General features: G+C 38.4%; 1 protein-coding gene across 4 annotated transcripts in view; it reads left to right on the top strand.

Annotated features, from left to right (window-relative positions):
• Positions 1-21,962, top strand: part of sgcd (sarcoglycan, delta (dystrophin-associated glycoprotein)) — a 365,223-nt gene extending 343,261 nt beyond the window's left edge. For 3 of the 4 annotated variants that reach the window (XM_052014953.1, XM_052014956.1, XM_052014954.1), the window contains 3 exons: positions 2,160-2,222; positions 3,909-4,032; positions 17,153-21,962. In XM_052014953.1, the coding sequence (XP_051870913.1) occupies positions 2,160-2,222; positions 3,909-4,032; positions 17,153-17,329 (364 nt within the window). In that variant the 3' untranslated portion in view covers positions 17,330-21,962. The remainder of the gene's footprint in view (positions 1-2,159; positions 2,223-3,908; positions 4,033-17,152) is intronic. The other variant, XM_052014957.1, reaches the window with a different exon arrangement.
• Positions 21,963-27,277: the final 5,315 nt, after the last annotated feature.

The raw sequence follows: 27,277 nt of genomic DNA, 5'->3' as shown, positions 1-27,277 counted from the left end.
CTCTTAATATGTCCCTAATGTATCTGCCCCCACAACCTCTGCAGGAAGTGCGTTCCATGCACCCACCACTCTCTGTGTAAAAAAACTTACCTCTGACATCCCCTTTTTTCTTTCCTCCAATCACCTTAAAATTATGCCTCCTCATGTTAGCCATTTTCACTCTGGGAAAAAGTCTCTGACTGTCCACTTGATCTATTCCTCTTATTATCTTGTACACCTCTATCAAATCACCTCTCATCCTCCTTCTCTCCAAAGAGAAAAACCCCATCTCACTCAACCTGTCCTCATAAGACATGCTCTCCAATCCAGCCAGCATCCTGGTAAATCTCCTCTGCTCCCTCTCTAAAGCTTCCACATCCTTCCTATAATGAGGTGACTAGAACTGAACACAATACTCCAAGTGTGGCCTAACCAGAGTTCTATAGAGCTGCAATATTACCTGGCAGCTCTTGAACTCAATACCTCGACTAATGAAGGCCAACACACCATATCCCTCCTTAACAACCCTATCGACCTGTGCGGCAACCTTGAGGGATCTATGGACGTGGACCCCACTATCCCTCTGTTCCTCCATACTGCTAAGAGTCCTGCCATTGACCTTGTATTCTGTGTTCAAATTCGATCTTCCAAAGTGTATCACTTCATACTTTTCCGAGTTGAACAGCGTCTGCCACTTCTCAGCCCAGCTCTGCATCCTATCAATATCTTGTTGTAATCTACAGCAACCTTCTACACTATCCACAACATCACCAACCTTTGTATCATCAGCAAACTTACTAACCCACCCTTCCACATCCTCATCCATCATAAGTACTGGACACTTCATATAACTGCATCTTATAAATTTCAGGTGCAGGCAGGCTTGTGAGTTCTGATTATAAGCCAAATACTGAAAGTCCTGAAATATTATGAAGTTGGAAATGGTAACTTCTGTCAAAATCCTTGATAAATTTGTTTTCTAATTTAAACTTGTTTTCTGTGACTCAATAACAACTAACAATGCAAGCCCACAGATCTCTGAAATAAGTTAGATTTTGTATGAAATAATGCATGATGTTCAAGCTGGACAACTGCAATTTTTAAATTTCTCAAAGACCTCACTGTGAACAAGGACTTCAATCATCCACTATTTCTTCAAATAATGAAAGCTAAATAAGTACTTTTAGAGGACCTAATGTAGCCAACTTCAGGATGATTACAACAGTGAATAAATTCAGAGGATTGTTACAAATACAAGAAAAAAATAAAAAAATTTACTGCAAACAGTTCTTCATGATTAACTCATCTAAAACTCCTGCAAGTGCAGGGGTTTCTGTATTTTACAGTGAACACATTTGAATGGGTGTGATGAAGTAACAGGGACTTGTTTCCCTTTTTCCTTGATTCATCCCATTACTTGTAAAAAGAAGCTGAGACTCATTAGAAAAGATCACTTTGAGTATTCAACAGACTTACAATTATATAGTGCCCTTTCATGCAAATGGTACATTATTACAAGAGGATTTGAGTAAAAGAATATAGATGTGCTACTCTAATTATATAGTCCCCTGGTGAGGCAGCATCTGGACTGTTGTGTACAGGTTTAGTCTTTTTATCTAAGAGGGATATAAGTTGTGATAGAGGGAGTACAGTGATGATTCACCAGATTGATTCCTGGCTGGTGGGTTTGTTGCATGAGGAAGGATTAAACAGACTAGGCATATAGTCTCTTGAGTTTAGAAGGAGAGCTAATTTCATTAAAAGGTGCAAAATTCTTAAGTGGCTTGACAGAAGAGATGCAGAATTAATGTTTCTTGGTTAGGATGTCTAAGACCATGGGTTCGAGCCTGAAAATTCATGACAGAGCTGAGGAGAAACTTTTTAACTCAAAGGGTTGTGAAACTTTTGGGATTTTCCATCCAAAAGAGCTATGGATGCTCAGTTATTTAATAAATTCTGGACAGGGATTGACATATCTTTCAGCATTAAGACAATCAAAGGACAGTGGAGCTTTAGTGAAAGAAAGTGACACTGAGGTGAAAGATCAGCCATAATAAGCATATTCCTGCTTGTATTTCCTATATTCTTTTGCCTCAAATTATTTATGTCTTAAGTACTATATGATATTAGAAAATATGAGATGTGAAATACTTTTGAAATGTGGTGTTTTTGTAATGTAGGAAACACAGCAACCAATCTGTGCACAACAAGTTTCCAAAAAAAAGCAATATGATACTGACCAGGTAAGCAAATTTAGAAGCCTTGATTGAGAGCTAAGTATTGATCTAGGGATGGAAGTAGTTCCAAACAGTACTGGGGATTTTATGTGTCTACCTGAGAGAGCAAATAGAGCATATCTCACTGGAAAAAGACTGCCTCGAGAATTGCAGTGTGCTCTCAGTACTGCACTGGATTGTTAGACTAGATGTGAGAGTTCATGAACCTGGAAATTACCCGTTAGAGCAGGATAAAATGTTGGTAGAGCAGGATAAAATGGAGGCACGACATTGTGGGCTGAAGGGCCTGTACTGTGCTGTAGTGTTCTATGTACTAACTCAAAGAAAAGAATACTGCCACTGAGTCACCGTGAACACTTAAGGATCAAACATGTTTATGTGAGTGTGGAATAATGCATAGACAAATAAGGAAGTAGGTGTCCTTCTCTGAGGTATATAAGTGAACAACTTGAGTTTTTAATAACAGACAGTGGCAGAGGAGGCACAAGGAGATGAGGGAAACCTGGTCTGACATTGACCCAAGACATTCTTGTGAATCCCAGAAGAGTGCACCTGCCACTGGCTCACTACTTCCCCAAGCCACAAAATAGGTGGCTTCTGCACTTTAGCTATTACCTTGTAAAGCAGGCACAGCACTGACTCTGCCTAACAGGGTCCTTAAGTTGGCTGCAGGATGTCCTGCAGATCATCAGATACTTATTTGCATATTGGAGCATCTATCTTCTCAACACAGTTGTGGAGCCTTGCCCTGGATAACTCTGCCAACACCCTCATCAGGAATAGGGCAATAGGTCAGATTCTGTCTTTTCAGAACCTCTGTTTCTGCCTGCTGGGAGATTTAAGGGCAGATCTTCTGCTGACCAGCAGGTCATCAGAGCTCACTGGTTGCCTGCCTTTGACCAGGTTCTATTTTCCACTGTGTTCCCAGGTGCAGTCTTCCATTGATTGCAAGCGCCCAGTGTGAAAGGGTGTTGACAGCTGGTGAGACCCTGCTCTGAGACTCACTGACTGTCAAAACTGTCATTTTTTTTCTCTGAATGTCTTTGACTTCCACAAAAGACACACTCAGGAGGTATTGCAAAACAAAAATCAAACCAATTTTTTTTCTTTTAATTTTAACACTGAGAAACACTCGCACACACTATAAAACAATTAAATACATTTAAAGTTACTGAAGTAATTCAATCCAAATGATCAACATGCCATTCTCTTGGCAGCCAGTTCTTCCAGAATTCAGATTTCAGGCAGGTTTCAATAGGCCTGCTCCACCTTCATTTGGACAGAATTCCCAGCCTGAGAGTTGTTACTTGCTGTTAAGAAAGAGATCTATCCATTCAAATACATGTTGCTGACTCATATGAGTGTGGCTGCATCTTATTATCTAGTGATTTACAACTATCTGATAAACCACCTGATAGCATAACACTGCCTTTTAATCAACATATTGCCAAACAAATTAAAAACCTTATCCACGTCGCATGTTAATTTTGAAGAACTTTTCTAATTAAATACATCCATCATCTGACATTGTGACTGATACCTTCCCCTCAACCTTGAAAAGAACTGTCACCAATGAATTTATCTCATTAAAAAAGATTGTCAAGTGAGAGTTTTCAAGATGTATTCATCACCAATTCTCTGATGAATGACAAGTGATGAACACTAACTACCACTGTCATTTTGTGACCCTAGGCTAGAATCACCCACACGTTCACTCATATTGGAGGCACCAAAAGGAGTTGTTATCGAAGCAGAGGCAGGTAACATGGAAGCAGTCTGTCGAACGGAACTGAAGTTGGAATCCGAAGATGGTGAAGTGAGTGAATAAATGCAATTCATTTGAAATGAGCGACTGCAACATGCAATGGATGGGGGGTGAAATTGGATAGCATAGACTTGCACAAGAATGGCGGACAATTCCTATACCAAAATGTGCAGATGTCAGGTGTCCTGATTTTGAGCTTTGAGTCTCATCTAATCTGGCAATCTGTAGATTCTACTTGTCTATCCCCATGCACAAATGTGCGAACAAGGGTGAGGATTTGATATTGAGGTGTTGGCTCACGGTGGTAGATCAGCAACACAGGAGTAACAGGTAAATGTGACTTGGTGCAACGTAGGGAATGGGCAGCAGAGTTTCCAATGCTCTCAAGTCAGGAGAGTAGCACAAGCGACCTTGTTAGTGAGTAGTTAAGAAAATCTGCAGCACTCTTTCATTCAATGGGTGAGAGTTCACCGTTAACAACAAACTAACTATGCCTTGAATGCAACAGGTATGGAAATAACAAAGTTGTTGACACTTTCAGTAAAATTTCCCTGAAAAATTAGAGCACTTAAATTCACAATATTCCATGTTAATAAAATGCACTCTACACTTGAGTACAGGACCACACTGTCGCTCCTTATATGAAGTAAATCCTGGTCAAAACTTAGGCTTGGGCTGATATACTGCAAGGCATTCACACAAATAAAGAATTTAAAAAATAATGGATGGTTACTTTGCATGCAGGGACTTCAATAGAGCTGTCAACGACTGAATATTTCTCAATGTTTCAGACATTGAAAACCTATGAAGAAAAAATTTAAATCCAAAATACTTTAAAAACATTTTGAATCATTCCAACTTAAGCTACAAGTGCAGCCATGCAATGATCAAATAGTTCAGTACTTAGAACTGTTTCCCAAATAAATGGGAAAACAATCCCGATGCCAGGTGCAACCAGGATTGTTGCCAGGAATCTCAGCAAGTCATGCTCCCGTGCTAAAGTTCTCTGGTTGTCCAGCAGTCAGTAAAGCTGCTGTAGACCGCTGACAGAATCTTCGGGACATTTGCAGAGATCCTAAAGTTGCCAGCAGTTCAATGACATTTTACGGCAAAATCAGGCCAATAAAATCCAGAGTACTCCATGTTACTAGACTGCATTCCAACTTAAGCTACAAATGCAGCCATGCAATGATCAAATAGTTCAGTACTTACAACTGTTCCCCAAATAAATGGGAAAACAATCCCAGTGCCAGGTGCAACCAGGGTTGTTGCCAGGAATCTCAGCAGGTCATGCTCCTGTGCTAAAGTTCTCTGGTTGTCCAGCAGTCAGCAAAGCTGCTGTAGACCGCTGACAGGATCTTCGGGACATTTGCAGAGATCCCAAAGTTGCCAGCAGTTCAATGACATTTTACTGCAAAATCAGGCCAATAAAATCCAGAGTACTCCATGTTAATAGACTGCACTGTGCACTCAAGCAGTGTCCATGACCACATGCAGCAAGACCTAGATAAAATGCAGACTTGGGTAGGTAGGTACAGTGTCCCTTCTTCAGGACACATTAAAACCAGGCATTGACCATCTCCAGAGCCTTCACTGATAAGGTGTTAGGGATTGTTGCTGAACTGATATTTAACCACATATATAGTATGCAGTTGATATAAGAACAGGCTGGATTTTTGTGGTAAGTGACTCACCCCTTGGCCAACTCACAGCATTTCTGACCCTCCCTCCCCCCAACTCCCCCTCCCCCCACACACGCACACACACACGCACACCAACACACAATCTACAAAGCCTTTCCAGCATCTACAAAACAAAAGTTGTGGAATGTAATGGAAAACTTCATACTTGCTTGGAGGAGTGCAACTGCAACAACACTCCAGAAGTTCAACTGTGTGTAGAAGAAAATGGAGTGTTTGATTAACACCCATCCACCACCATAAACATGCACTTCCAGTATCAATCAGACACTGGAGTTGCAATGTGTACAATCCATTCAGAGTACAAACAATTTAGCAACTTGCCAGGATTTCTTTAAAAGTACCCCTCAAATCCATTACTTTGATTGTTAAGGAAAGTAAGTTGGCCAAGTGAACATAAACACCACCACCTGTAAATTCCCCACTTAGACTCGCATTATTACAAATCATTACAATTGCCAATCCTTCATCAGTGCTGGATCTTCATGCTGGAACCCCCCCCCCCCCATCTAACTGCACTGTGGATGTGTCCTTTCTCATAGTGAGTACTGTGGTTCAACAGGGCAGATTAGCACAACTGTATCAAGTGATTAGTGATGGGCATTATATGTTCGCCTAACTAATGAGTGAGTAAAAATATACTAATAAAATCCCCAATGCTTCATCCACTAACAAAATACACAATTTTCCTATGGCTAACAAAATACATTGTTCTCCTAAATTATTACAATACAGAAGACTCCCCAAATTACTTAATGAACTCCACAAAACTCCTTTGGTTAATAAAATTCACTGTACTCCCTCAGCTGAAAACAGCCAGTGCACTCCCTCAGTTAGTCTCCTCCACTGTACTGTTTGAGTCAGTGAAATCCATGCCACTCCCTCATTTAATAAAATACACTGCATTCCCTAGGTTTATAAAATTCACTCCACTCTGTTAATAAAAGTTATAATATTCATTCACTCAATAAGATCTGTTGCTTTCTCTTAGCTAATAAAATCTGCAACAATACTCTTTTCAGTTATTAAAAACCAAGGAACTCCCTCAATTAATAAATTCCACTCCATCCTTACAGTCAATAATATTCATTCCTCTCCTTCAGAACAAAATCCATAACATTCCCTTAGTTAACAAAATACAGTACACTCCTTCAATAAATAAAATGAACTAAAATACTTCCATTCCTAAATCCAAAGTAGTTCCTCAGATAACACTCCCTCAGTCAATAAAATCCATTCCATTCCCTCAGTGAAGTCACACACTCAGAACAAATTTCACAGCATCCCCACAGTTAACAAATTGCCAGCAGTTTCTCAGGTAATAAAATGCACTGCACTTGCTCAAGTACTAAAATCCACTCCACTCTACCCGTTAATAAAATCCACGATGTTACTTCAGTTAATAAAATTCATTTCACTCTCTCTGTTAATAATATCCTCTCCAAATCTACAATTAATAACATCTCCTACCTCACCAAACTCCACTATATTCGCTTAGAGAAAAAGATTCTCTACACTCCTTCATGTAATAATATTCTATGTGCTGAAGCTCTTTCTTATACCCTATCCCTGAATTCTCCCAGAACCACTCCCTTTCCCACCCTGCCTCCCCTACCACCACCCCATGGTGGGGTTAAACTAGTCAAGACTCACAAAAATGTACAAATTAGAACTCCTTGAACAGTTCAAACACCTATATAAAGCACTAAAAATAATATAACATAATATTTCATGAGATACTGCAAAAGAACTACTTGTTATAAAATAAACAGCTATGCTCTGATATAGCCTCTGTACTCCAATTATGTTACTGAGAATATGATTCTCAATTGTAACTGTAACTTCAACTCACATGAGCTCACAGAGCCTGGCTCTGGCTCTGAACATGGCTCACTTGGAGGAGCTCATTCCTATCTCGACAGGTGACTAATGCTACACTCAGCGTCCTTGTCAGTTGCTCTCAATTTGAGTGCCAAGCATCCCAAAAATTATATTCATGACAATTGATTGATGCAAACCTTTCTATTTTAATTGCACCCTCCATGTCCAAATATCCATAGTATGTCCATAAATTGCTTGATTTAATTAGTCAATGTTATCAACTTAACAGAAGTGTTTTGAGTAGAACTCATTAGCAACTTGAAAGTTCTTACTCAGGACAACATTTATCTATTGACTTGAAAATTCTTTGAACCACAGGAGCTCTGTAAAGTGAGCAAAAGTGTAAATTGTTTCCTTGGGTTAACCTTGTTTGAGTATGATCACTTCCTTTTGCCAAACCTTCAACTCGCAATCTGTTTAGAAATTTTCTTTAAAAAACTTTGTCATTTCCCATGACATGACAGGTTAGATACTTTGGTCAATTTTTAGTTAATTATGCTTTAATATTAGTTTACCATGTGTAAAGTCCATTTTTGCTGCAGTTCTAGCTACAGGAGACCTCCTCCTCCTTACCCTCCTCTTCCCATCACCCACTCCTAAGGTGAATAACCATCTTACTCCACAAGAAATCAATCAATCTAAATCACCTTCCTCTGCTCCAGCTGAATCAAAATCTCATTAACATTGTTTCTTCTTTCTCAATCATTGTTGGGTATAACAAACAGATCATAATGACCAAACAGCACATGAGACATGATTCTTAACCAACTATAATTGCTCAAATTATTCTCCTATATTCAAATTATTCTCCAGTTTTCTCCTATAACGTTCCACATTGGACATCAAATTTGTAAGTAGTTCTCTGTTGTACCTATTCTCTGAGTAGGACCAGAACCCATCCAGTAGGATTAAGAGTAATCAAGACTCACTGACCAGAAAAATACAGAATCCTTAAAAGTTTATTACAGCTAAGTAAACATAGTATTGTATATTAGTACATAGAGGATGTTTCCAGTAGTGGGAGAGCCTAGGACCAGAGGGCACAGCCTCAGAATAGAAGGAAGTTCCTTTAGAACAGAGATGAGGAGGAATTTCTTTCACCAGAGGGTGGTGAATCTGTGGAATTCATTGCCACAGACGCTGTGGAGGCCAAGTCATTGGGTATATTTAAAGTGGAGGTTCATAGGATCTGGATTAGTAAGGGCATCAAAAGTTATGGGGAGAAGGCAGGAGAATGGTGTTGAGAGGGAAAAATAAATCAACCATGATCGAATGGCAGAACAGACCCGATGGGCCAAATGGCCTAATTCTGCTCCTATGTCTTATAGTCTTATGGTCTTTTAATGTATAGTATAGTATAAAGCACTACAAATAATATAACATAAACTATTGCAAGAAACTACAAAACAATTATATGATATAAAATACTTCCAAATACCAGGCTGATATGCATTCTGTACATTAATCATGTACAGATTTAACTCAGACCTGTAACTGTCATTTCAGCTCACATATAATGGCATATAAGAGACATTTGGATATGGATAGGAAAGCTTTAGAGGGATATGGGCCAAACAAGCACAAATGGGACTAGCTTAGGTGGGCACATTGGTCGGCAAGGATGAGTTGAGCCAAAGGGCCAGTTTTTGTGCTGCATTACTCTATGGCTCCGTATATTTCCCTCTAGCTCTGGCCCTTAACGCAATTCATCCCAGCAATCACTCAAAGGAATACATACCGATGTATACAGGTTATCAATTCTGTTTGCAGTTTCTTTCTATGTTGCTCTCAACTTGTAAACCAAACATCCCTTCTTATAATAGAAAATCACACTCATGACAATTGATTGATGCCAACCCTTCCCTTTCAATTGTGCCATCTTTGTCCAAATGCCCAAATTTGCTTGATGAATTGATCAATTTGTCATTGTCACCACCTTTCACAATAAAATTGTTTTGACAATGTAGAACTCTGAGCTTATCAGCACCTTGAAAAGTTCTTACTCTGGTGAACTTTTATCTATTGACTTGAACGTTTTGTGGACAACTATACCACAGAAGCTCTGTGGAGAAAGCAAATAAGTAAATTGTGTCCTTGGGTTCATCATCTGTATGTTTGAACAATCCCTTTCACAGATTCTTTTGCTTACAATCTTTTTAAGCCTTAAGAGCCTTGTGATTTCTTATGGTATGCATTGATAGGCATTTTTATTATTTCAGCCAAGTTTAGCTTGAAATAAATGCACTCTTCCTGCAAGCTTAGCCATTGTGCTTGCCCCCAGTTAATACAATCGACTTCACTCCCTCAAGTAATAAATTCCATTGCACTACCTCAGTTAATAAAATCCACTGGAACCCCCCAGTTATTAAAATCTACTGCTCTCCTACAATTGATAAAAATTACAGAAATTTCTTACAATAACATACATTGCATTTTTTCAGTTAATACAACCTACTGCACTCCCTCTGTGGATAAAAACCCACTGTACTCCTTCAGTTATCAAAGTCCACTGCAGTTCTTCAGTTAAAAAATCCACTGGACTCCATCCATGAATAAAATCAGTTTTAGTCCTTCATTTATTAAAATCTTTTGCATTCCCCAATTTTATAAAGTCAATGTTATTCCTTCAGTTATAAAAATCTGCTGCAGACGCACAGATAATAAAATGCATTTCATAAGCTAAGAATTTTTGTGATATTTATAGATAACTTAGATGAGGGGGTGGAGGGCTGGGTTAGTAAGTTTGCGGACGACACTAAGATCGGCGGTGTTGTGGATAGTGTGGAGAGCTGTCGGAGCTTACAGAGGGATATTGATAGGATGCAGAGCTGGGCTGACAAGTGGCAGATGGAGTTCAATCCGGAGAAGTGTGAGGTGGTACACTTTGGAAGGACAAACTCCAGGGCAGAGTACTGAGTAAATGGCAAGGTACTTGGCAGTGTGGAGGAGCAGAGGGATCTGGGGGTTCATATTCACAGTTCATTGAAAGTTGCCTCACAGGTGGAAAGAGCAGTTGAGAAGGCCTATGGGATGTTACCTTTCATAAGTCGCGGGATTGAGTTTAAGAGCCGCGAGGTGATGATGCAGCTTTACAAAACTCTAGTTAGGCCACACTTAGAGTACCGTGTTCAGTTCTGGTCGCCTCATTATAGGAAGGATGTGGAGGCGTTGGAGAGGGTGCAGAGGAGATTTACCAGGATGCTGCCTGGATTAGAGAGTATTGAATATGAGGAGAGGCTTAAGGTGCTAGGGCTTTATTCACTGGAAAGGAGGAGGATGAGAGGAGACATGATAGAGGTATATAAGATATTGAGAGGAATAGATAGAGTAGATAGATAGAATAATAGATAGCGCCTCCTTCCCAGGGCACCAATGCTCAAGACGAGAGGGCATGGCTTTAAGGTTATGGGTGGGAGGTTCAGGGGAGATGTCATGGGGAGGTTTTTCACCCAGAGAGTGGTTGGTGCATGGAATGCACTGCCTGGGGTGGTGGTGGAGGCAGATACATTGGACAGGCTCAAGAGCTTGTTGGATAGGCATATGGAGGAATGTGAGATGGAGGGATATGCGGGAGGAAGGGGTTAGGTAGTGTGAGGGTGGTTTGATGGACGGCACAACATGGTGGGCTGAAGGGCCTGTTTTGTGCTGTATGGTTCTATGGTTCTATGGTTATATTTCCGCAGTACTACCTCATTTTATCAAATCCACATAACCCTCAGTTTAAAAATTCCACAATACTACCTCACTTAATAAATTTGACAGTACTTCCCAGCTAATAAATTCCACAGTAATCCCCTGTTAATAAATCCACTGCATTCCCTCAAGTTAATGTAATTGAACTGCACTGCCTCAGTTAATTCAATGCACTGCACTCCTTCAATGAATAAAATCCACTATAATACCTCTGTAAATAAAATCAACCACACACACTCAGTTAATAACATCCACAATTGTCCTCCAGTTAATAAAATCCACTGGGGTCCCTCAATTAAGGAAATACATTACACACTACCAATTATTAAATTCCACTGCACTGCATCAAATAATAAATTTCACTGAATCCTTCAGTTTATGAAGTGCACTGCACACCCTCATCCAATAAAATCATTGCTGCTAATGATATCCTCTGCACTCATTCAATGAAGAAAATACATTTCATTTTTTCACTTAATAAATTCCAGTGTACTCCCTCAGTTAATGATGTGCACTGCCCTCTCTCACCTAAGAAAACTACTGTACTCTCTCAGCTGATAATATCCACTGAATTCACTCAACTAACAAAATACACCTCGGTTAATAAAATGCAGCATGATCCCATAGTTAATAAAATGCACCACACTCCTTCAGTTATGAAAGTCAACTGTAATCCCTGAATTAGTAAAATCCACTCCATTTCCTTAGTTAAGAAAATCTACTGCACTGCAATAAGTAAAATCTACAATTGACTGGGCTCCCTCCATTAATAAAATCTGTAGTGCTAGTTCATTTATTAAAATCCCAGTGCCATCTCTCAATTCCTAAAATCCACTACACTCCCTCACTTTATAACACCAACAATATTACTTCGGTTAATAAGCCAAATGCATCCACTGGTTAATAAAATCAACCACACTGCCTCATTTAATACAATCCAGTACACTCCCTCTGCTAAAAACATCCACTGTACTTCTCCAGTTAATAAAATCCTTAACACTAACTCAATGAATAAAAATCACAATACTGTCTGGGTTAATGAAACCCACTGCACTCCCTTTAAATATAAAATCCACTGTGCACTGTTTGTTAATAAAATCCATCGCAATAAGCTCTCTCAGTTAATAAAATCCATAATGTCCTTCAGTTAATAAAATTCATTACACTCCCTCTGCTAAAGAATTCCACTGCACATCCTCAGTTGAGAAAATAGAGTATACTCCTTCAGTTAATAAAATCCACAATACAAGCTCCATGAATAAAAACCACAGCACTGTCTCAGTTAATAAAATCCACTGTACTCTCAGTTAATAAAATCCATTGTATTCCACTGCATTACCGTAGTTAATAAAATTATCTGCACTCCCTCCATTCATAAAATCCACTTTTTAAGAAAGAAAAGAGAGAACTATAGACAGTTTGTCTGACATATGTTGTAAGGAAAATAATGGAATGAGTTGCTTGATTTACTTAGTCCTTGTCATCAATTTTCACAGAACAATTGTTTTGACATGGAAAAACTCTCAGCCTAACAGCAGCTTGAAAAGTTCTTACTTTTGTGGATTTCCTGAATAAATCATTCTGGATGGGAAAATTGACTGGGTGTTTCCAGTCTCGAAGTGCACTTGTTCACATTCCCACTTATTGCATAGACTGCACATAGAATTTTGTCAATCTTCGTCTAAAGATCTTAACAGCATTTTCTGGGAATTTGGGTCATGCTCTTCCAACTTAGATCAGTCACTGCCCAGTCATAACAGAAGCGTGTTTACATGGGGCTACATTCTGAAAAGCAGCATAGTTAAAAGAACTTCTCATACAAACAACACAACCTTTGCAGTCTAGTTGGGAATGCTCCAGAGGTGGATTGTTGATTCTCAACTTTCCAAACACATAACCTTAGGGGAGCAGATAACCATGGTGCAGAGGTTGGTTGCTAGTGTTGGCACCCGTCTTGAAAACTTAACAGAAGTTGTGCAATCCATGTCACAGCAACTGATACAATCCATTGTTTCCTAGGAGAGTTCCTCTGACACCATAGAACATGTGAGTGCTGCTCTCCCTTAGAGTGCCATTGGTTCTGAGGCAATATCCTCATCTCTACCCCAGCTATTCAGACTGTGGCTTCTCATAGCAAGATACAGCAGTTGGCAACTAGATCTTCCAAAGCAAGAGATCACCCATTATGGACATTTGGGGTTCCCTCCATTGACAGGCAGTGGCCATAGTATGTCAGGGCTGAAGGGGCTAGGCCAAGTAAGCTGAGCTGTAAGGCACTCATGGCAAATAAGCACCAGGGTGTTTTTCATTATTAGTATTTTGGTATTTTGATAATGATGAAAGACAATGATAGTTATTTATTTTAAAAATAACACTTTATAAGCAGTTAGTGTTCCTGTAAAGTGAGGCCCCGTTATTAAGCCCATCTGGAGATCCCATGTATTCTGTATAAATTGTGGATGAATGATTGTGATGCCTTAAAGCTCCATGTCTCCTTTTAAGCCTTTGTTATGATGTTGAATACTTTGAAGTTCTGTCTGTGATATGTTAATGAGATCACCTCCAAAGATGGAGGTCTCTAAGGGCATTGATGCCCACAATTTCTGAATTACATGTTCCTGTCTTGGTCTGAGATGCAGTGCCAGTGTTGGAAATGCCAATGTAGGTACCCAGAGGATGAACAATCCCCCAATTAAAAGGACTCACTTCATGCAGAACATGAACTGTGAGAAGTAAGGACATCTGTTCCAATGAGAAAGGAGGAATTGTGAATGATCAGAAGATATTGGTATCTCAGAGAATTTCAGGCTCATGTATCTGTGTTACTAGATACAATAGCCTGAGCTACCCCAAAGAACAATAGGGGGAAGAGCTATCTCCACTAACCTGATTGGACTCCATTCCAGCCTCCAGCCCATTGCGACTTTAGCTAAGAAGACAAAAGGGAACAAATACTTCAAAATTTAATAATGACACTGTTGTCTTACTTGGTTTCCTGCAAATCTATGTGCCTGTCTGTGTGTTTTCATCTGCCTGATTCTGTGTGTGTGGGTGTGGGGGGGGGGGGGGGGGGGGTGTGGGGGTGTGTATGTGTGGGTGTGCATATACAAGCACACGCCTGTCAGGTCAGAGTGTTGCAGTTAAAGGTAGGATACGTGAAGTGTGTTCACAAGGGCTTTCAACTTGTTTCTTCTCACACTACTCCAGGGTTCTGGGAGTCATTTTGTGAGCACAGCCCTGTGACAGCCTTCTGCTGGATGCTCTTCCTTGTGATCATGAGTGGTCCCTCAGCACATAGGACTTCTTTTCTCCTCTGCACCTCCTCCACAAGGACGGCAGTGCTAGTGACCCTGAGAAACTTAAGGGCATGCTGCTTCCCCTTCCCTGACTCCCTGTCCACAATCCTTCTGAGCAAATCCACAGGAAGCACCATTTGCTGGGGTGTACTGATGAGTGCCTTCTAAGTAATGGGGTCCTGATGTAATTTAATGCTGCAAAGTGTCAGTGGCTGCGCTAAATTCATTATTTAATTATTGGGACTTGTGTTGCTTTGCCACATTGTTGCACTGGCCAGCAAAAACACACCTGCAATTTTCGATGGGAATCACAACTTAAAACTATGACTCAGCAGTGAAAGCGTGAATCAGAGCAAGTGAACCATACTGTGAGGATTAGCACTTCATTTCAGGAGTGATAGAATCTCTAAGCTCTCTAATAACAGCATTAATAAATCTAGACTACTGCCACTGTTGATGTAAGGCAGCGTACCATCAGCATTAATAAGAACAGCATTCTCATGTTCAATAAAGCCACAGTACATGTAGGTTTTAACACATTCATAGTACTCTTTCTACCAAAAGCAGATTCAATGTTATCAGTTAGTAATTGCATAGTACTTTCAGGATTAATGAATGTACAGTGTTAACAATTTATTTAAACTCTGCAACATTTTCAAGATTGATAAATCCCTTGAACTATCACATTTAAAAATGTTTGTGTAAAAGTCAGCATTCCAAAACTGTAATTTATGGAGGAATTTAAAATAGAGGGATATGTGGGAGGAAGGGGTTAGATAGTCTTCGGCAGGGTTTATGTACTGTTCTACGTCTTCTATGTCTATGTCTAATCTTAAAACCTTCTGGCAGAAGTGGTTCCAATACAATTTCTGTCATGTTTTAAAGTTCTCTTCCCTGGTCTATTCAGATTCAGTAGGGTGACATTGTTAGAAATTAACACCAACATTCTGGCACTCAGCCAGTGACATTCTTGCCTGTTCAGTAAATTCAAATCTCTAGGGTCTATTTACCATGATGCTTTTTCTCTCTGTGGTTACAGACTTCATTGTCAAATGTGCAATTCCTTTGTTCTTTTGAGTGAGGTAATTACATTGGAAATTGATTTACAGAAACAGCGAAGCAGTAAAAGGGTAAAATACATGGAAGTGGGCTTATTTTTTCGCAGAAAAAGTACCTCAACAGCAATCCCAAGACTCAATGGGTTAGGTATGACTTTGCCAGATGATGTAAAACCAGGTGAAGGGAAATAGAGATAGCAGTTGGGCACAATACCGAACAGGCAGCTAATCCACTGTCACCTATTATGGCATGAAGCCAATATCTATTCCAATAGTTCCCATTCACATATATAGTGACATGACTACAGGATAGTCACGAGCAATAGCAATACAAGATTGTCTTGAAAAATAGTAGCTTGAGCAAATGAATAATGCATTATGGAAAGGGAGAGGAAAAAAAGTGCGTTGAGGGCATTTTATGCTTCAATGTGGAATGTGCAGTCAAGTTTTTGTGTGCAAAGCGAAACAATTTCTATGAAAAATGAAAAGATTAATAAAAGTTGTGGATTTTCCATATGGATCTCATGCCTCACACGTGAAGCATTCCTTAAAATGTGGTATTGTTTAATCCCCATTGTTGAGGTGTCCAATGCACTAATTTTGTCCAGCTAAGTTCTTCTTTAAGTGCATTTCTTAATGAGTGCTCATCCGCCATCATTGCCAATATCCAGAGGACACCTCCACCAATATCCAGACAAAAGAGACTGCAGATGCTGGAATCCCGAACGAAAGACAGAATGTAGAAAGAAATTTGGTCTATCAGCATCTGTGGAGGCTAAAGGTGTAAGTCGACATTTCGGGTCAAAACCCTGTATCAGACTGAGAGGGAAGAGGAAAGATTGCCGGTATATAACAGTACAAGCATAGAGCTATGGGGGAGATAGAGGCTGATGGTGATAGGTGCAACCAGATGGGGAGGGGATAGGAAAAGTGAACAAAGTGAGAAAAAAAACTAGGTGGACCTGTGAGTGTGTGTGTGTGTGTGTGTGGGGGGGGGGGGGGGGGGCGGTGGTGGTGGGAGGAGAGCACTGGGGGTGTTGGTTACCTGAAATTGGAAACTTCAATGTTCATACCATTGGCTTGTAAGCTATTCAAGCAGAATATGTCTATTCTATCCTCCCAGTCTCTGACTGACCTGCTATCAATCAAATCCCCTCCAATCATCTCCACAATCAATCACTCCCCTATTCCTCACTGCACATCATCATCTTCCTGACCAAGAGTTCAGGAGGTTGTAGGCAGCTGTAGAAATGTATCTACTTTTTCAATTTATATCTGCAAATAACTTTTAGACTATGTTCATAAACACAGGGATGATTCAGCATTCACTCAATGTTCTGAATTTACACTTTCATTTTTTTGATTGCCAGAACTCAAGACAAATGTCATTATCTTTGTATAAAACGGAAAAGGAGAACAAAATTGCATTGGCGTCGATCAAAGTTCTTTATCTTTTTTTAGAAGATGCACTGAGTTTGCAATTCCGTTGTGAACTGTATGATGACTTTTTTAACCAGATCTTTTATTTTGTTTTCTCTTTCAGATCAGCCTGGAAGCCAGGAAAATAAAATTACCCAGACTACCTATGGGTTCGTACACTTCCACACCGTCTGCTCGACAGAACATATTTGAGGTGTGCGTCTGCCCAAATGGAAAACTATTCCTTTCACAAGCAGGGGTGGGCTCCACCTGTCAAATAAACAGCAGTGCCTGTCTATAAAGGGAAAATTTAAAAAAACTTACAGAGGGACAAAATCCACAGGCATTACCAACGGTGGGTTCAGACCTCGCAAATGGTTGGCCATTTCTACATGGCATCAGCCTGCTGAACACTGTGGAAAAAGCCTCTTGAATAGACTCTGTGCTGACTGATTTCAACCCTGTTCAAAATGTTGTTTCAGTATAGGGGATAAAAATGAAACAAAAATCATTTATACTGAGACATGTTCCTATAACATCTCTGTTCAAAGAGTGAGAAAAACAAAAGTATGCCTTTGCCTTAACTGAATGCACTCAGCAAGGAAAGCACATTATTTTTAAGTTTCATGTGTGTAATTGGGAGTGCAAAGATTACAAAATATGTAAACTGATCAAAATCCACTATGGAAGTTGAACCCAATAATCATCAGGTTATGGACTGTAGAAGTTTTGGTTGTGTACATTAGGAAGGAAACAAAATAATATAGAAGAAGGTATAACAAGGTAATGGTTGTTTAATTTCTACCCTTAAGGTACCATAAGGTAGTGTGATGATGGGTGTCAGTTATCACAATAATCCCGTTTTGAGGGATTTTCTTTTGTGGTACATCAATGTACTCCAGTTATACTGTTCTTTTTGAAGTCTAACATCATAAAATATTGATCAATTAATAAATACTTCACTTTTTAATCCTTTTTTTTGGAAAGTTTGTTGAATTAAACTAAGCTGATAACTGAATGCAGTACAGAAGGCGTACTGTATTGTCAAAGATGTCACATTTCTAATGAGTTATTAAAGCTTCTCCTGTCTGCTTTTATGGGTATAAAAGAACCCATGGCTTTATTTGAATAAAATATTCATCCCTCAACCAATGAGACAAAAGAAAATGTCTGTTATATTAAATGGATGTCCATTTCAGTGCTGGGTGCAAGACAAATTCTATGTTTCCATACATAACAAATATCAGACACACTTCAAAATAATTCATTGGATGGGAAGTACTTTTGGGACACATGATATGTTATCAAAACACAAGATCCCTCTTATTGTAGATTAATCAATATTGCAGTGCAAAACAATACTACAGGCTCAGCTCTAAAATATTAATGAGTTTTTTGCTTGTCACAGTAAATCTTCATTAACCACCAATTGTGGAGAGTTGAAACATTTCTTGAATGGTGCAGTGCCTTTCCTTTTTGTCCTTCTTCTCTGGACCTAATGCTGCTTATGTTCTCCAGCTGACCACATTACCTAGAGACTAGTCCCAGGTTTCCATGAATCTTGTTCAATTGCCAGTTACTTGCTCTAGCACATGAGACTAGCCTCCTCAGATAAATGTGGAGAATTTTCCCTTCAGTTATACCAGTGGTAAGTGGCATGAGCCGTCCATGCTACCTTTCAGTAAGGTCAGAGGCACACAACATGGAAAATGCTGCTGCCATTCTATGAGACAGCAAGTTGCAGTTTGTTCCATTATTTGGCGCAGTGGCCTCTACATAAATTTCTTTATTAAAGATGGATAATATGCTTAATAATATAGATGGTGTTACTAATGAATAAATTCCCAGTATATTCCAGAATATTTAAAAACTGGCAATGGGAAATGGCAATATTTGAGAAACACTGCAGTATTAAAACCTATACTTAATGTAATGTTACACTGCAGAGTCACAGACAGAATCTGCCACTACTTACTTTTTTGATTCTTGCCTCAGTTATGCAAGATAAATTTAAATGGATTTCTCTGTAGTCATTCAAGCTGCCACACTTCCAGTGTGCAGACAATGTCCACAGCCATTGACTCATACTGTATAGCAGTGGAGCTTTCTGAACAAGGCAATGACTTTCACTCTCCTTTAAAATGTTTCTCCCTTCCAATAACTAAGTCTGTAGATTAAAGTTCAGTAAAAATGTTTGCGTTTATTTTAAGACATTAGTATTGCATTTCTATAAAATAAGTAGCCAGATTAAAATTAATAAGCAGATAATAAGTAAATGTTTTTGAAATTCCACAGGAAAGCAATGATTGAGAAAATTAGTTTTTGACACTAATGCTAAAACAGACACTAGAATATTAATTACTCTTTGTACTTGCATTTCAATATGCAGTTTCATCATGCAGATGGGCCAATACTACCACCCGTTCAATACTCATAACCAAAAACAGGATTTTTGCCTCAATTAATTTAAAGTTATTGAGGTAATGCACTACAGTCTACAGCCTGTTGATTCTGAGGGAATTATAATCAGTGCACTCCTAGTGTGTATGTACTGGTGTGTTGTGGTAGGTTAATAGAAAATTATTTTGTTTTTTTATATATATAAATATATTATGTACCTACTTTATGGCTTTGAGTTATAGAATAAGAAAAAGTCCCAGACCAAAGACTGATGGGAATTCGGCCAGGTAGTCCATGAATCATATGGTGCTTTTATTTATTGTGACTCTGTGAGGGCCCAGTAAAATGTCAACTTGTGTCCTGTCAAAGGGTTTAAGACCAGGGTCATCCACAGCACATGGATCTAGAGAAAAGAGCAAAATGCAGTGGGAAACTCACAGGGCAGGATGAGCAGCAAAGGCAGATCCGAGGCAAAAACACATATCATTTAAAGTGTTTGGAGTTTTCTAATTCAAGCTCTCGACCCTATCACCTAAAGATTGCCTAAACAAATTTAAACTACTGCTGGCATTCAAGAATTTGTGTCATGCCCTTCTATATTAGTCCTACACAATAAGAACGTTTTTAACAATGTAATGGATATCATCTGAATATGAAAGCTTTTCTGCATCTTCCGCCCTTGTTGCTGCTGTTATCTAGACTTTTTTTTTGTAAAATGGATTATTTTCCCTGTCCCATCTTTTACAGTCTTTTTTGGTCAGATTGTATGCTATTTTTGCCATAATCATATCACAACTCTGATCATGTCTCTGAGTGACAATCATGAAAATTTATCTTCTAAGTTTTAATTTTTCTTCTCTCACTTATAATGAAATGATTAAATTGTGTACTTAGTGTAATAGCATAATGTAAGGAGCCTGAATCCCACTACTAACAAAGCAACTCTATGTCCACAGGGTTAGTTAAGAGATACTTCTGCGTTTTGCCAATCTTGCGAAGTTTCAGCTTACCTTGCATGATATCATATATAAGCTTTAAATTTTAACCAAGGACAGGAGTTTGTTTTTATAAAAAAGAGTTTTTTTTCCTATTATTGGACTCCTGATTATCGGTCTGGTGCACATTTTGATATTTTTCACAGTAATAGATGAACCCTCTGGTCACAGAAAATAAAACCTGTTCATTTTGGAAAGATTAATGTGTTTTTTAGAAGGGTACTGTAGTGTGAGGTTGCTTTTTTAAGTTAAAATGTATTATTTACTCAACATCCCTCCACATTTTGCTGAAGTCAATTCCAGATTTTATGCAGAGAGCCCATATCACTGGCAGTGCTGAGTAAATAGGTCTATCCATCAGCTCAAATAAACAATAGTTTGGTGTGATTACTGTTTATTGGTAGAAGTCGAAGGTAAATAAAAGAAATTGAACTGTTAGTGAAATGGCACTATAGAATTACAAAGAATTTACAACACAGAAAAGGGTGCTTATTGCAAACTTTCAGCTATGCTATTTCATCAAACACTATCGGCATAACCTATTCCTTTCTTCCTCACATACTAGCTTCTCTTAAGTGGCTCACACAATCCATCTGCTAGCAAATTTTTCAGGAAAATAAATGGGTACTTTCTATTCTTCTTCACAGTCCATATGAAGGGTCTCTACCCAAAACGTTGAATGTCGATTTCCCTCTACAAATGCTGCCTGACCCATTGAATTCCTTCAGGGTTTTATTTTTTTTGCTCCAAATTCCAGCATCTGCAGTCTTTTGCATATCTGCTTCCAACAAAGTAGTTCTTGGGTCTTTTCTTCTTCTGCATCCAAGATAATCTGGGAATATTTTTATCCTTAAAGCCTTTTTATGGTACCTGCTTCATGTGAATATTTTGATCCTGAATACATTGCCAAAGCCTAGGAAAATAGAATTTTTTCATAATGCTATCTCTTTCACACTGGAGATTTTATCCTGGTATCAAGGGTAATGTTATATATTGCAGGAGCTAGAAATCTCAAATAAAATAGATAATATTGGAACTACTCAACAGGTCGAGCAGCATATGTGGAGTGAGAAATAGAGCAAACATTTCAGGTGGATGACCTTTCATCAGATAGATGATGTTAGTTGGTCTTGTGTTTTTATATAGGACAACTTTGACCCTCAGAAAGGCTCTTGTAAGCACCTTGGTAGAGGTTCTTCTGATATCACTGCTAGGTCGCAAGGCTGCTTGTGGCCATCTGGTTTGGTTTATAGTAAGATTGTAAACACATTTCATAATGTTGTTGCACATAAAGTTCAAAAAAATTGCTGACCCTCTGCTGGTTAATAACTTCCTATCATATTGTGCAAGACTTTTCCAAACTCCAGCAAATAAAAGGTCATCCCCATTAACCCTAAATCCACAATATATTAATAGTTTTTGACAGCTTTACATTGTTTTTGACCAGTTCAATAATGTCCTCAAAATGTCCTTGAAAAAGAAATGCAACATCCCCATTAACTCCTGGGAATCCCTGACTCATGACCACCCAAAAGTGGAGAGGCAGCTTACAGGATGGCACTGAGAAACAAGTCCATGCATCAGCAGCACACAGAAGCCCAGCACTAAGAGGAAAAGTGTACACCATATCCCAAACCACCCACCTGCCCTTTCTATCAGACACATCCAGCCCCATTTATGTAAAGACTGCAGGTCCCACATTGATCTCATTAGTCATCTCAGAACACATAGAACTGGGTTGAAAGCAAGTCTTCCTCGATCAGAAGGGACCGCCTAAGAAGAAAAGGAGGAACGTGTAGAGTGCTGATTTGCTCATTTGTCATAAGCATCTGATGGCAAATTTCTATCCTACTCTGCATTTCCAGCATGATTTGTTAGATCCTAATGATTTTCTATATGACATGTCATCAATACATTCTGCTACTCATTGAAACCTTCTCAACACAAGGCCACAAGGGAGTTTGCTTTAATAACATCACTGGGTTTGCTAACCAAACTCTGTTAGCTTCCTAATTCTGGTTGGTGGTATCTGACTGACCAGAATGTACTGTATGTGTTTTCTGCTGTGAGCAAAGGCTGAGCAATCACAAAAACTGTCTGTGCAAAAGAGTTGAAGATATTCGTGTTCAGCCAGAGTTGTGGACATAAAAGAATATTTTTCTACCTTCATTATATTGGAATGAAGCCCTTTATTCCCAATTCTCAACCTTAAGGTAGGAGATAGTATATATTTTGATTTATATTGAAATGCAGAGCACAAGTGTCTATTTTTATAAGTTTTACTTTTTCGTTCTTTCACCTCATCCTTTCAGGTCTCTTGGGCTTTGTTGCATTATTCAGCCAAAAGCTTTTGATGTTGCTGTGTGATTGTGATTAGCAAGTACATGAAAGTAATCTAGATTCAAGTTCCCCTTCCGCATTCCTTCCTCCCTGTAAGAAAATGCAATGGCATCTGTTTTCCTCCAGCATCCCCTGCCTCCACAAGTCTCCACCTACACACCACTCTGCTAGTTATTCTGCCTTAGGATATGAATAAGTACAGGGAGAAACTTCATGTCTTTACCACTGACTAATGTCATATATTGCAAAACAATTTATAGTAATCTTTGCATCATAATTATTTTTATTTTTGCTCCTGAAGAGGATCTTCCTTGTATGATTTATTATCCCCAGCATATGGAAGTTCTTCTGACAGTAATAGCTTTCATTCAAGGGTGCAATATTTTTCTTTGTTAACCAGCAACAACAAGTAATAGTCCTTACTGAGTGATATAAGAGAAATGGAGGTCAATAGGTTTATAATTTATGTGTTACCAGTGATCAGGTTATATCATCGAGATTTTTTGTATTCTGCTCAAATAAAGAGAGAAAGAACTATGAGACATGTATAGTATATACTTTTTCAGACTCCCAGGCAATGAGCTGAATCATCACCCTTTGCTTAGAAAAATGACACAAGGGGCATTGGCTTGCAGAGGTGTGTTCTAAATAAGACTTGGTGTTCCTCTGCACAAAACCAGAAGAACTGGGACATTGGAATGACACTCAGGAAACTTTGAGCAAAATGTTACTTAAGATGTAACTTTACCACTTAAGGAAAAGATTATGCTCAGCTCAATGAATGTACCGGAACATGAAAATGATGGGCTTATCATGCTGTAGGGAGTAGAGGGATAACAGGCTTAGTGCCAGACAGACGATTAAGAATGCCTGAGTAGTTCCTGAACATATGGTAAATGATAGAGAGGCTGACAGGTTGAGCAGTCTTATTTATTTCTGCTATGGTCTTTGGTGATCATAACACTTCTGGGTCACTTTAGCAGCCCTAGGATTTGCAGCTTTTTTCCATGGAACTACATTGCCATCAGTTGCAGTGCAGTGTTAGGAGTGTTTTTGCTATAACATGGTAGAAACAAGTAGAGTGATTACCTTGTTATTGCAAATCTCTTGAAATAAATTGTTTCTCTAGTTTCAGTAGAAGTCTCATTAAAGTGTTAGATGGTTCCATGTCTTTGCTAGTGAGCTCTCAGGAGAGGCTAAGTAAGCTCAATCTGTTCTCTGCAAGGTGGTTATACAGAAGAAGGAAAGGTATATAAATATGCATCAGGAAACACACTAAATTTAACACCAAATTACTTCACAATTTTCAAATTGATTGCTACATCAGGCTTTTAGTCCAAAACAAAAATAAGCTAGATTCAGAGAATATATAAAGGATGATGAAAAGTATTCATGTTGATCCTAAACATAAGAAAATCCAGGTGTCTTAATGGATTTGTCTTCCTATTTTCTTATTGTTTCTATTCTCTAAATCAGACTTAGAATATTCACCTAACCCCTGAGCACAAATACCCACCCATTCCAATTTGTTTATAATAACAAGGTTTCATGACAGCATGTGTCCAATACAGTTCTAGGCTGAATCTGGCTAAGTTCATCAAGTGGTATAACCAAACCTTACCTAATGATGGTGAAACATAGAGCTTTAATCTAACACAATTTTCTACAGCTTGAAGCACTTGTACTTGAGTTCTTATTAGCTCAGTTATCGATATTTAATGGTTGTAAAAGTTCAAACCTATTGGAGGCTCCTTCAGCAAATAACAAAAGCTAATTAAGCCTGGGTTGCATCAAGAGTGCATCACAATTGTATTCCAAGTTTCCTCTTACATGAGTATTAGAGGGACTGCAGCAGTTCCAATGTGATGGTGAACTCCCAGTCACAGGTCAGCAATTTTAGTGGAGGTCTGCACATTCCCACCCGGAGAATTCAGTGGTTCTACCATTAAAACGTTGCACTTCAATGCAATGATAGGTAACTGTAAGGAAAGCATTTCAACCGTTTCCATTTAGTTGCTGTGCTATTTGACTTGATTTTACATGTTTGACTGGTGAAGGCTTCTATCCTTGAGTGAAGGAAACAAGTAATCAGGGAGATTTCAGAACAGTGCTAGTGGCATCTATAAATTAGCAAACACCAGATTAATCTGATTTACCTGCCAAAGGAGAACTGATGGAGGGAGCAAGACAGAAAAAGAGATAAAATAAAAGACTGAGTGAGACACAAAAAGATCCTAAATTTTAGAATGCCATGTTTTATAGAGAATTATCCAATCCCTTATAACAGCTTTGTTGGATCTTTCTGACTTAACTGAGTGTTGTATAAACATCAATTCATGGAAACAGTATAAATTATAATTAGTAATAAATTGCAATTAAATTAACCAACCAACATCTGGTGCCAAAATTTTCATTCTAATCAAGAAATTAAATAATTTTTATTTACGAATTTAGTCCATGCAAATCTGGATGCAGACAAGATAATCTATAATTTAACATAGGAACATGGGAATGATAGTGTTATTTAGCATAGGGCCACCTTCAAGGTATGGATTTAAGGCTTATTGTTGGACAGTTTGTGGAAATTTTGGCTCTTTTGTGACATTATGTCTTAATCATGAATGCTTGAGGCTGATTCTGGAAAGAATGTTTATTGCCAGCTCTTGCATTAATTACCTGGATTTTTTCAAAGAATCACTCACTGCAGATGATAAATAAGATAAAAATGTGGAATGTTTAGATGCAATGGAAAAAAAAACTTCTCAATAACATTGAGGATGTGATCCTTCATGCCATATAGCTATACTAAGTGTCAATATAGGAAGTGGTAACTGTAGAAATCAGATGTGTCCATTTGTCTTGGGTTGGTGTGATGCTCATGATCGTATTGGTATGGTGACTCTGATGTCATGAGTATAATATTTTTACATATCAGTGCAAATGCAAGGCCCAAGGCAAATGAACTGAGCACAATCCCGTATCTTTTCTATTTAGATCTATCATAAAAATCCTTTGAACATCTGCTTTGTAAACAGAATGCCTTTTGTGTTACTATTATAATGATGAATATTATTTTAATTATCAACAATGTGAATGAATACTTGGGGTTTTCTGAGCATTTTAAACAAAATCCTTGCACACACTATGCAAACAAAAAACATTAATATGAACTGCAATAATACTATACATAAGACCAGTTGTTTTACTGTATTATGCTTTCTGTAAGAAAAAAAACTATTTCTATAAAGGGTCTGAACTGTAATCTTGTAAACTGTACTCTCACTGTTTAGACCCCTGAAAGTGCGATTGAAACTGTTACAATGTAAATGATGAAGGCTCTGAATTTTTCCTCTTTTCACTGTTCATTACCTTCTTATTAGAATTTCAGCCCACGTTACTTTACACTGGATGTTGAGGAGAAAGCAGAGTATGGACTCCTGGAATTAGTTGTTAAAACTCCTTGTACACTGAATTCATGCAATGGAAAATGTGCTTCATAAATAGGAGCTCTATACTCACCCTGTAGCCAACAGTCTATACTGTAGCATCAGGGAACTTAACCATTCCAACTTTTTATGGGGCCTGTGAGTAAAGACTGATGGCTCAGAATGGAAGCATCTCTTTCTATTAGCCCTCCATTGAGGGACTGGAGACATACAAAGACACTTAAAAATAACAGATGGTGGCATCCAGCAGTTATAGATCTCTGACTGAACAGTGTACTTCTGGAATCCCAGCAGAAAAATAAATGTGCCTTTGTGGGTTTTTATTCCCTACCCACCTACAGAATAATTTCCCATAATGTTACACCTCAGTAATCACAACACCAACTGGCATATGGATGGAAACCTAGCCATCTGTTTGATTATGCAAATATAAACTATTTAAATACACACAACTCAAAAGCTGATTAACTCTATATTTGAATCTAAAATTGGAGCAATCCCCAATTAGACAGAACAATTGCAAAAATACACACAACAGCACTTTGTGAAAACACTGCAATTTTGGCAGCTCAGCATATCTAAAACTTTTGGTAAGGATGGGGTTGTAATTGAAGAGACTCACCTTTCACCTCTAGGGTTTTAATTCACTCCAGATTGACGAAGTGAGCATCAATTTTCTCTCAAAAATAAATGTGAACAATCCACATCCAAGGTCAGTAAAGATAAACTAATATTTTTGTCTCAAATGATATTTGATTGGTCTCATCTAAAAAGGTAACAACAGCAGACAGTATAAGGAATGAAAATCAACCTGTCTCAGTGATCTCCTAAGGTTGAGTCTAAATTCATTAGATTAATGTTGGCACTAATTTTCACTGTTCAGTATTTGTGCTATTCCTGATTCTCTTCTGGAATTAGTGCTGCCATTGGATCCAAAGAAATTGTTGGAGTAGATTTTCAGCTGAAACATTTGATTAATCACCTGCCAGACTTTCTAAAGAAGTTTCGATATCTTTATTCAGATTTGAATAAATATTGGGAAAATTCCTTCAAAAAATAGATATTGAT

This window comes from Pristis pectinata, chromosome 4 (genome assembly GCF_009764475.1).
Source record: "Pristis pectinata isolate sPriPec2 chromosome 4, sPriPec2.1.pri, whole genome shotgun sequence".
NCBI classification, from domain to species: domain Eukaryota; kingdom Metazoa; phylum Chordata; class Chondrichthyes; order Rhinopristiformes; family Pristidae; genus Pristis; species Pristis pectinata.
This window is presented reverse-complemented; position numbering and strand designations above follow the sequence as displayed.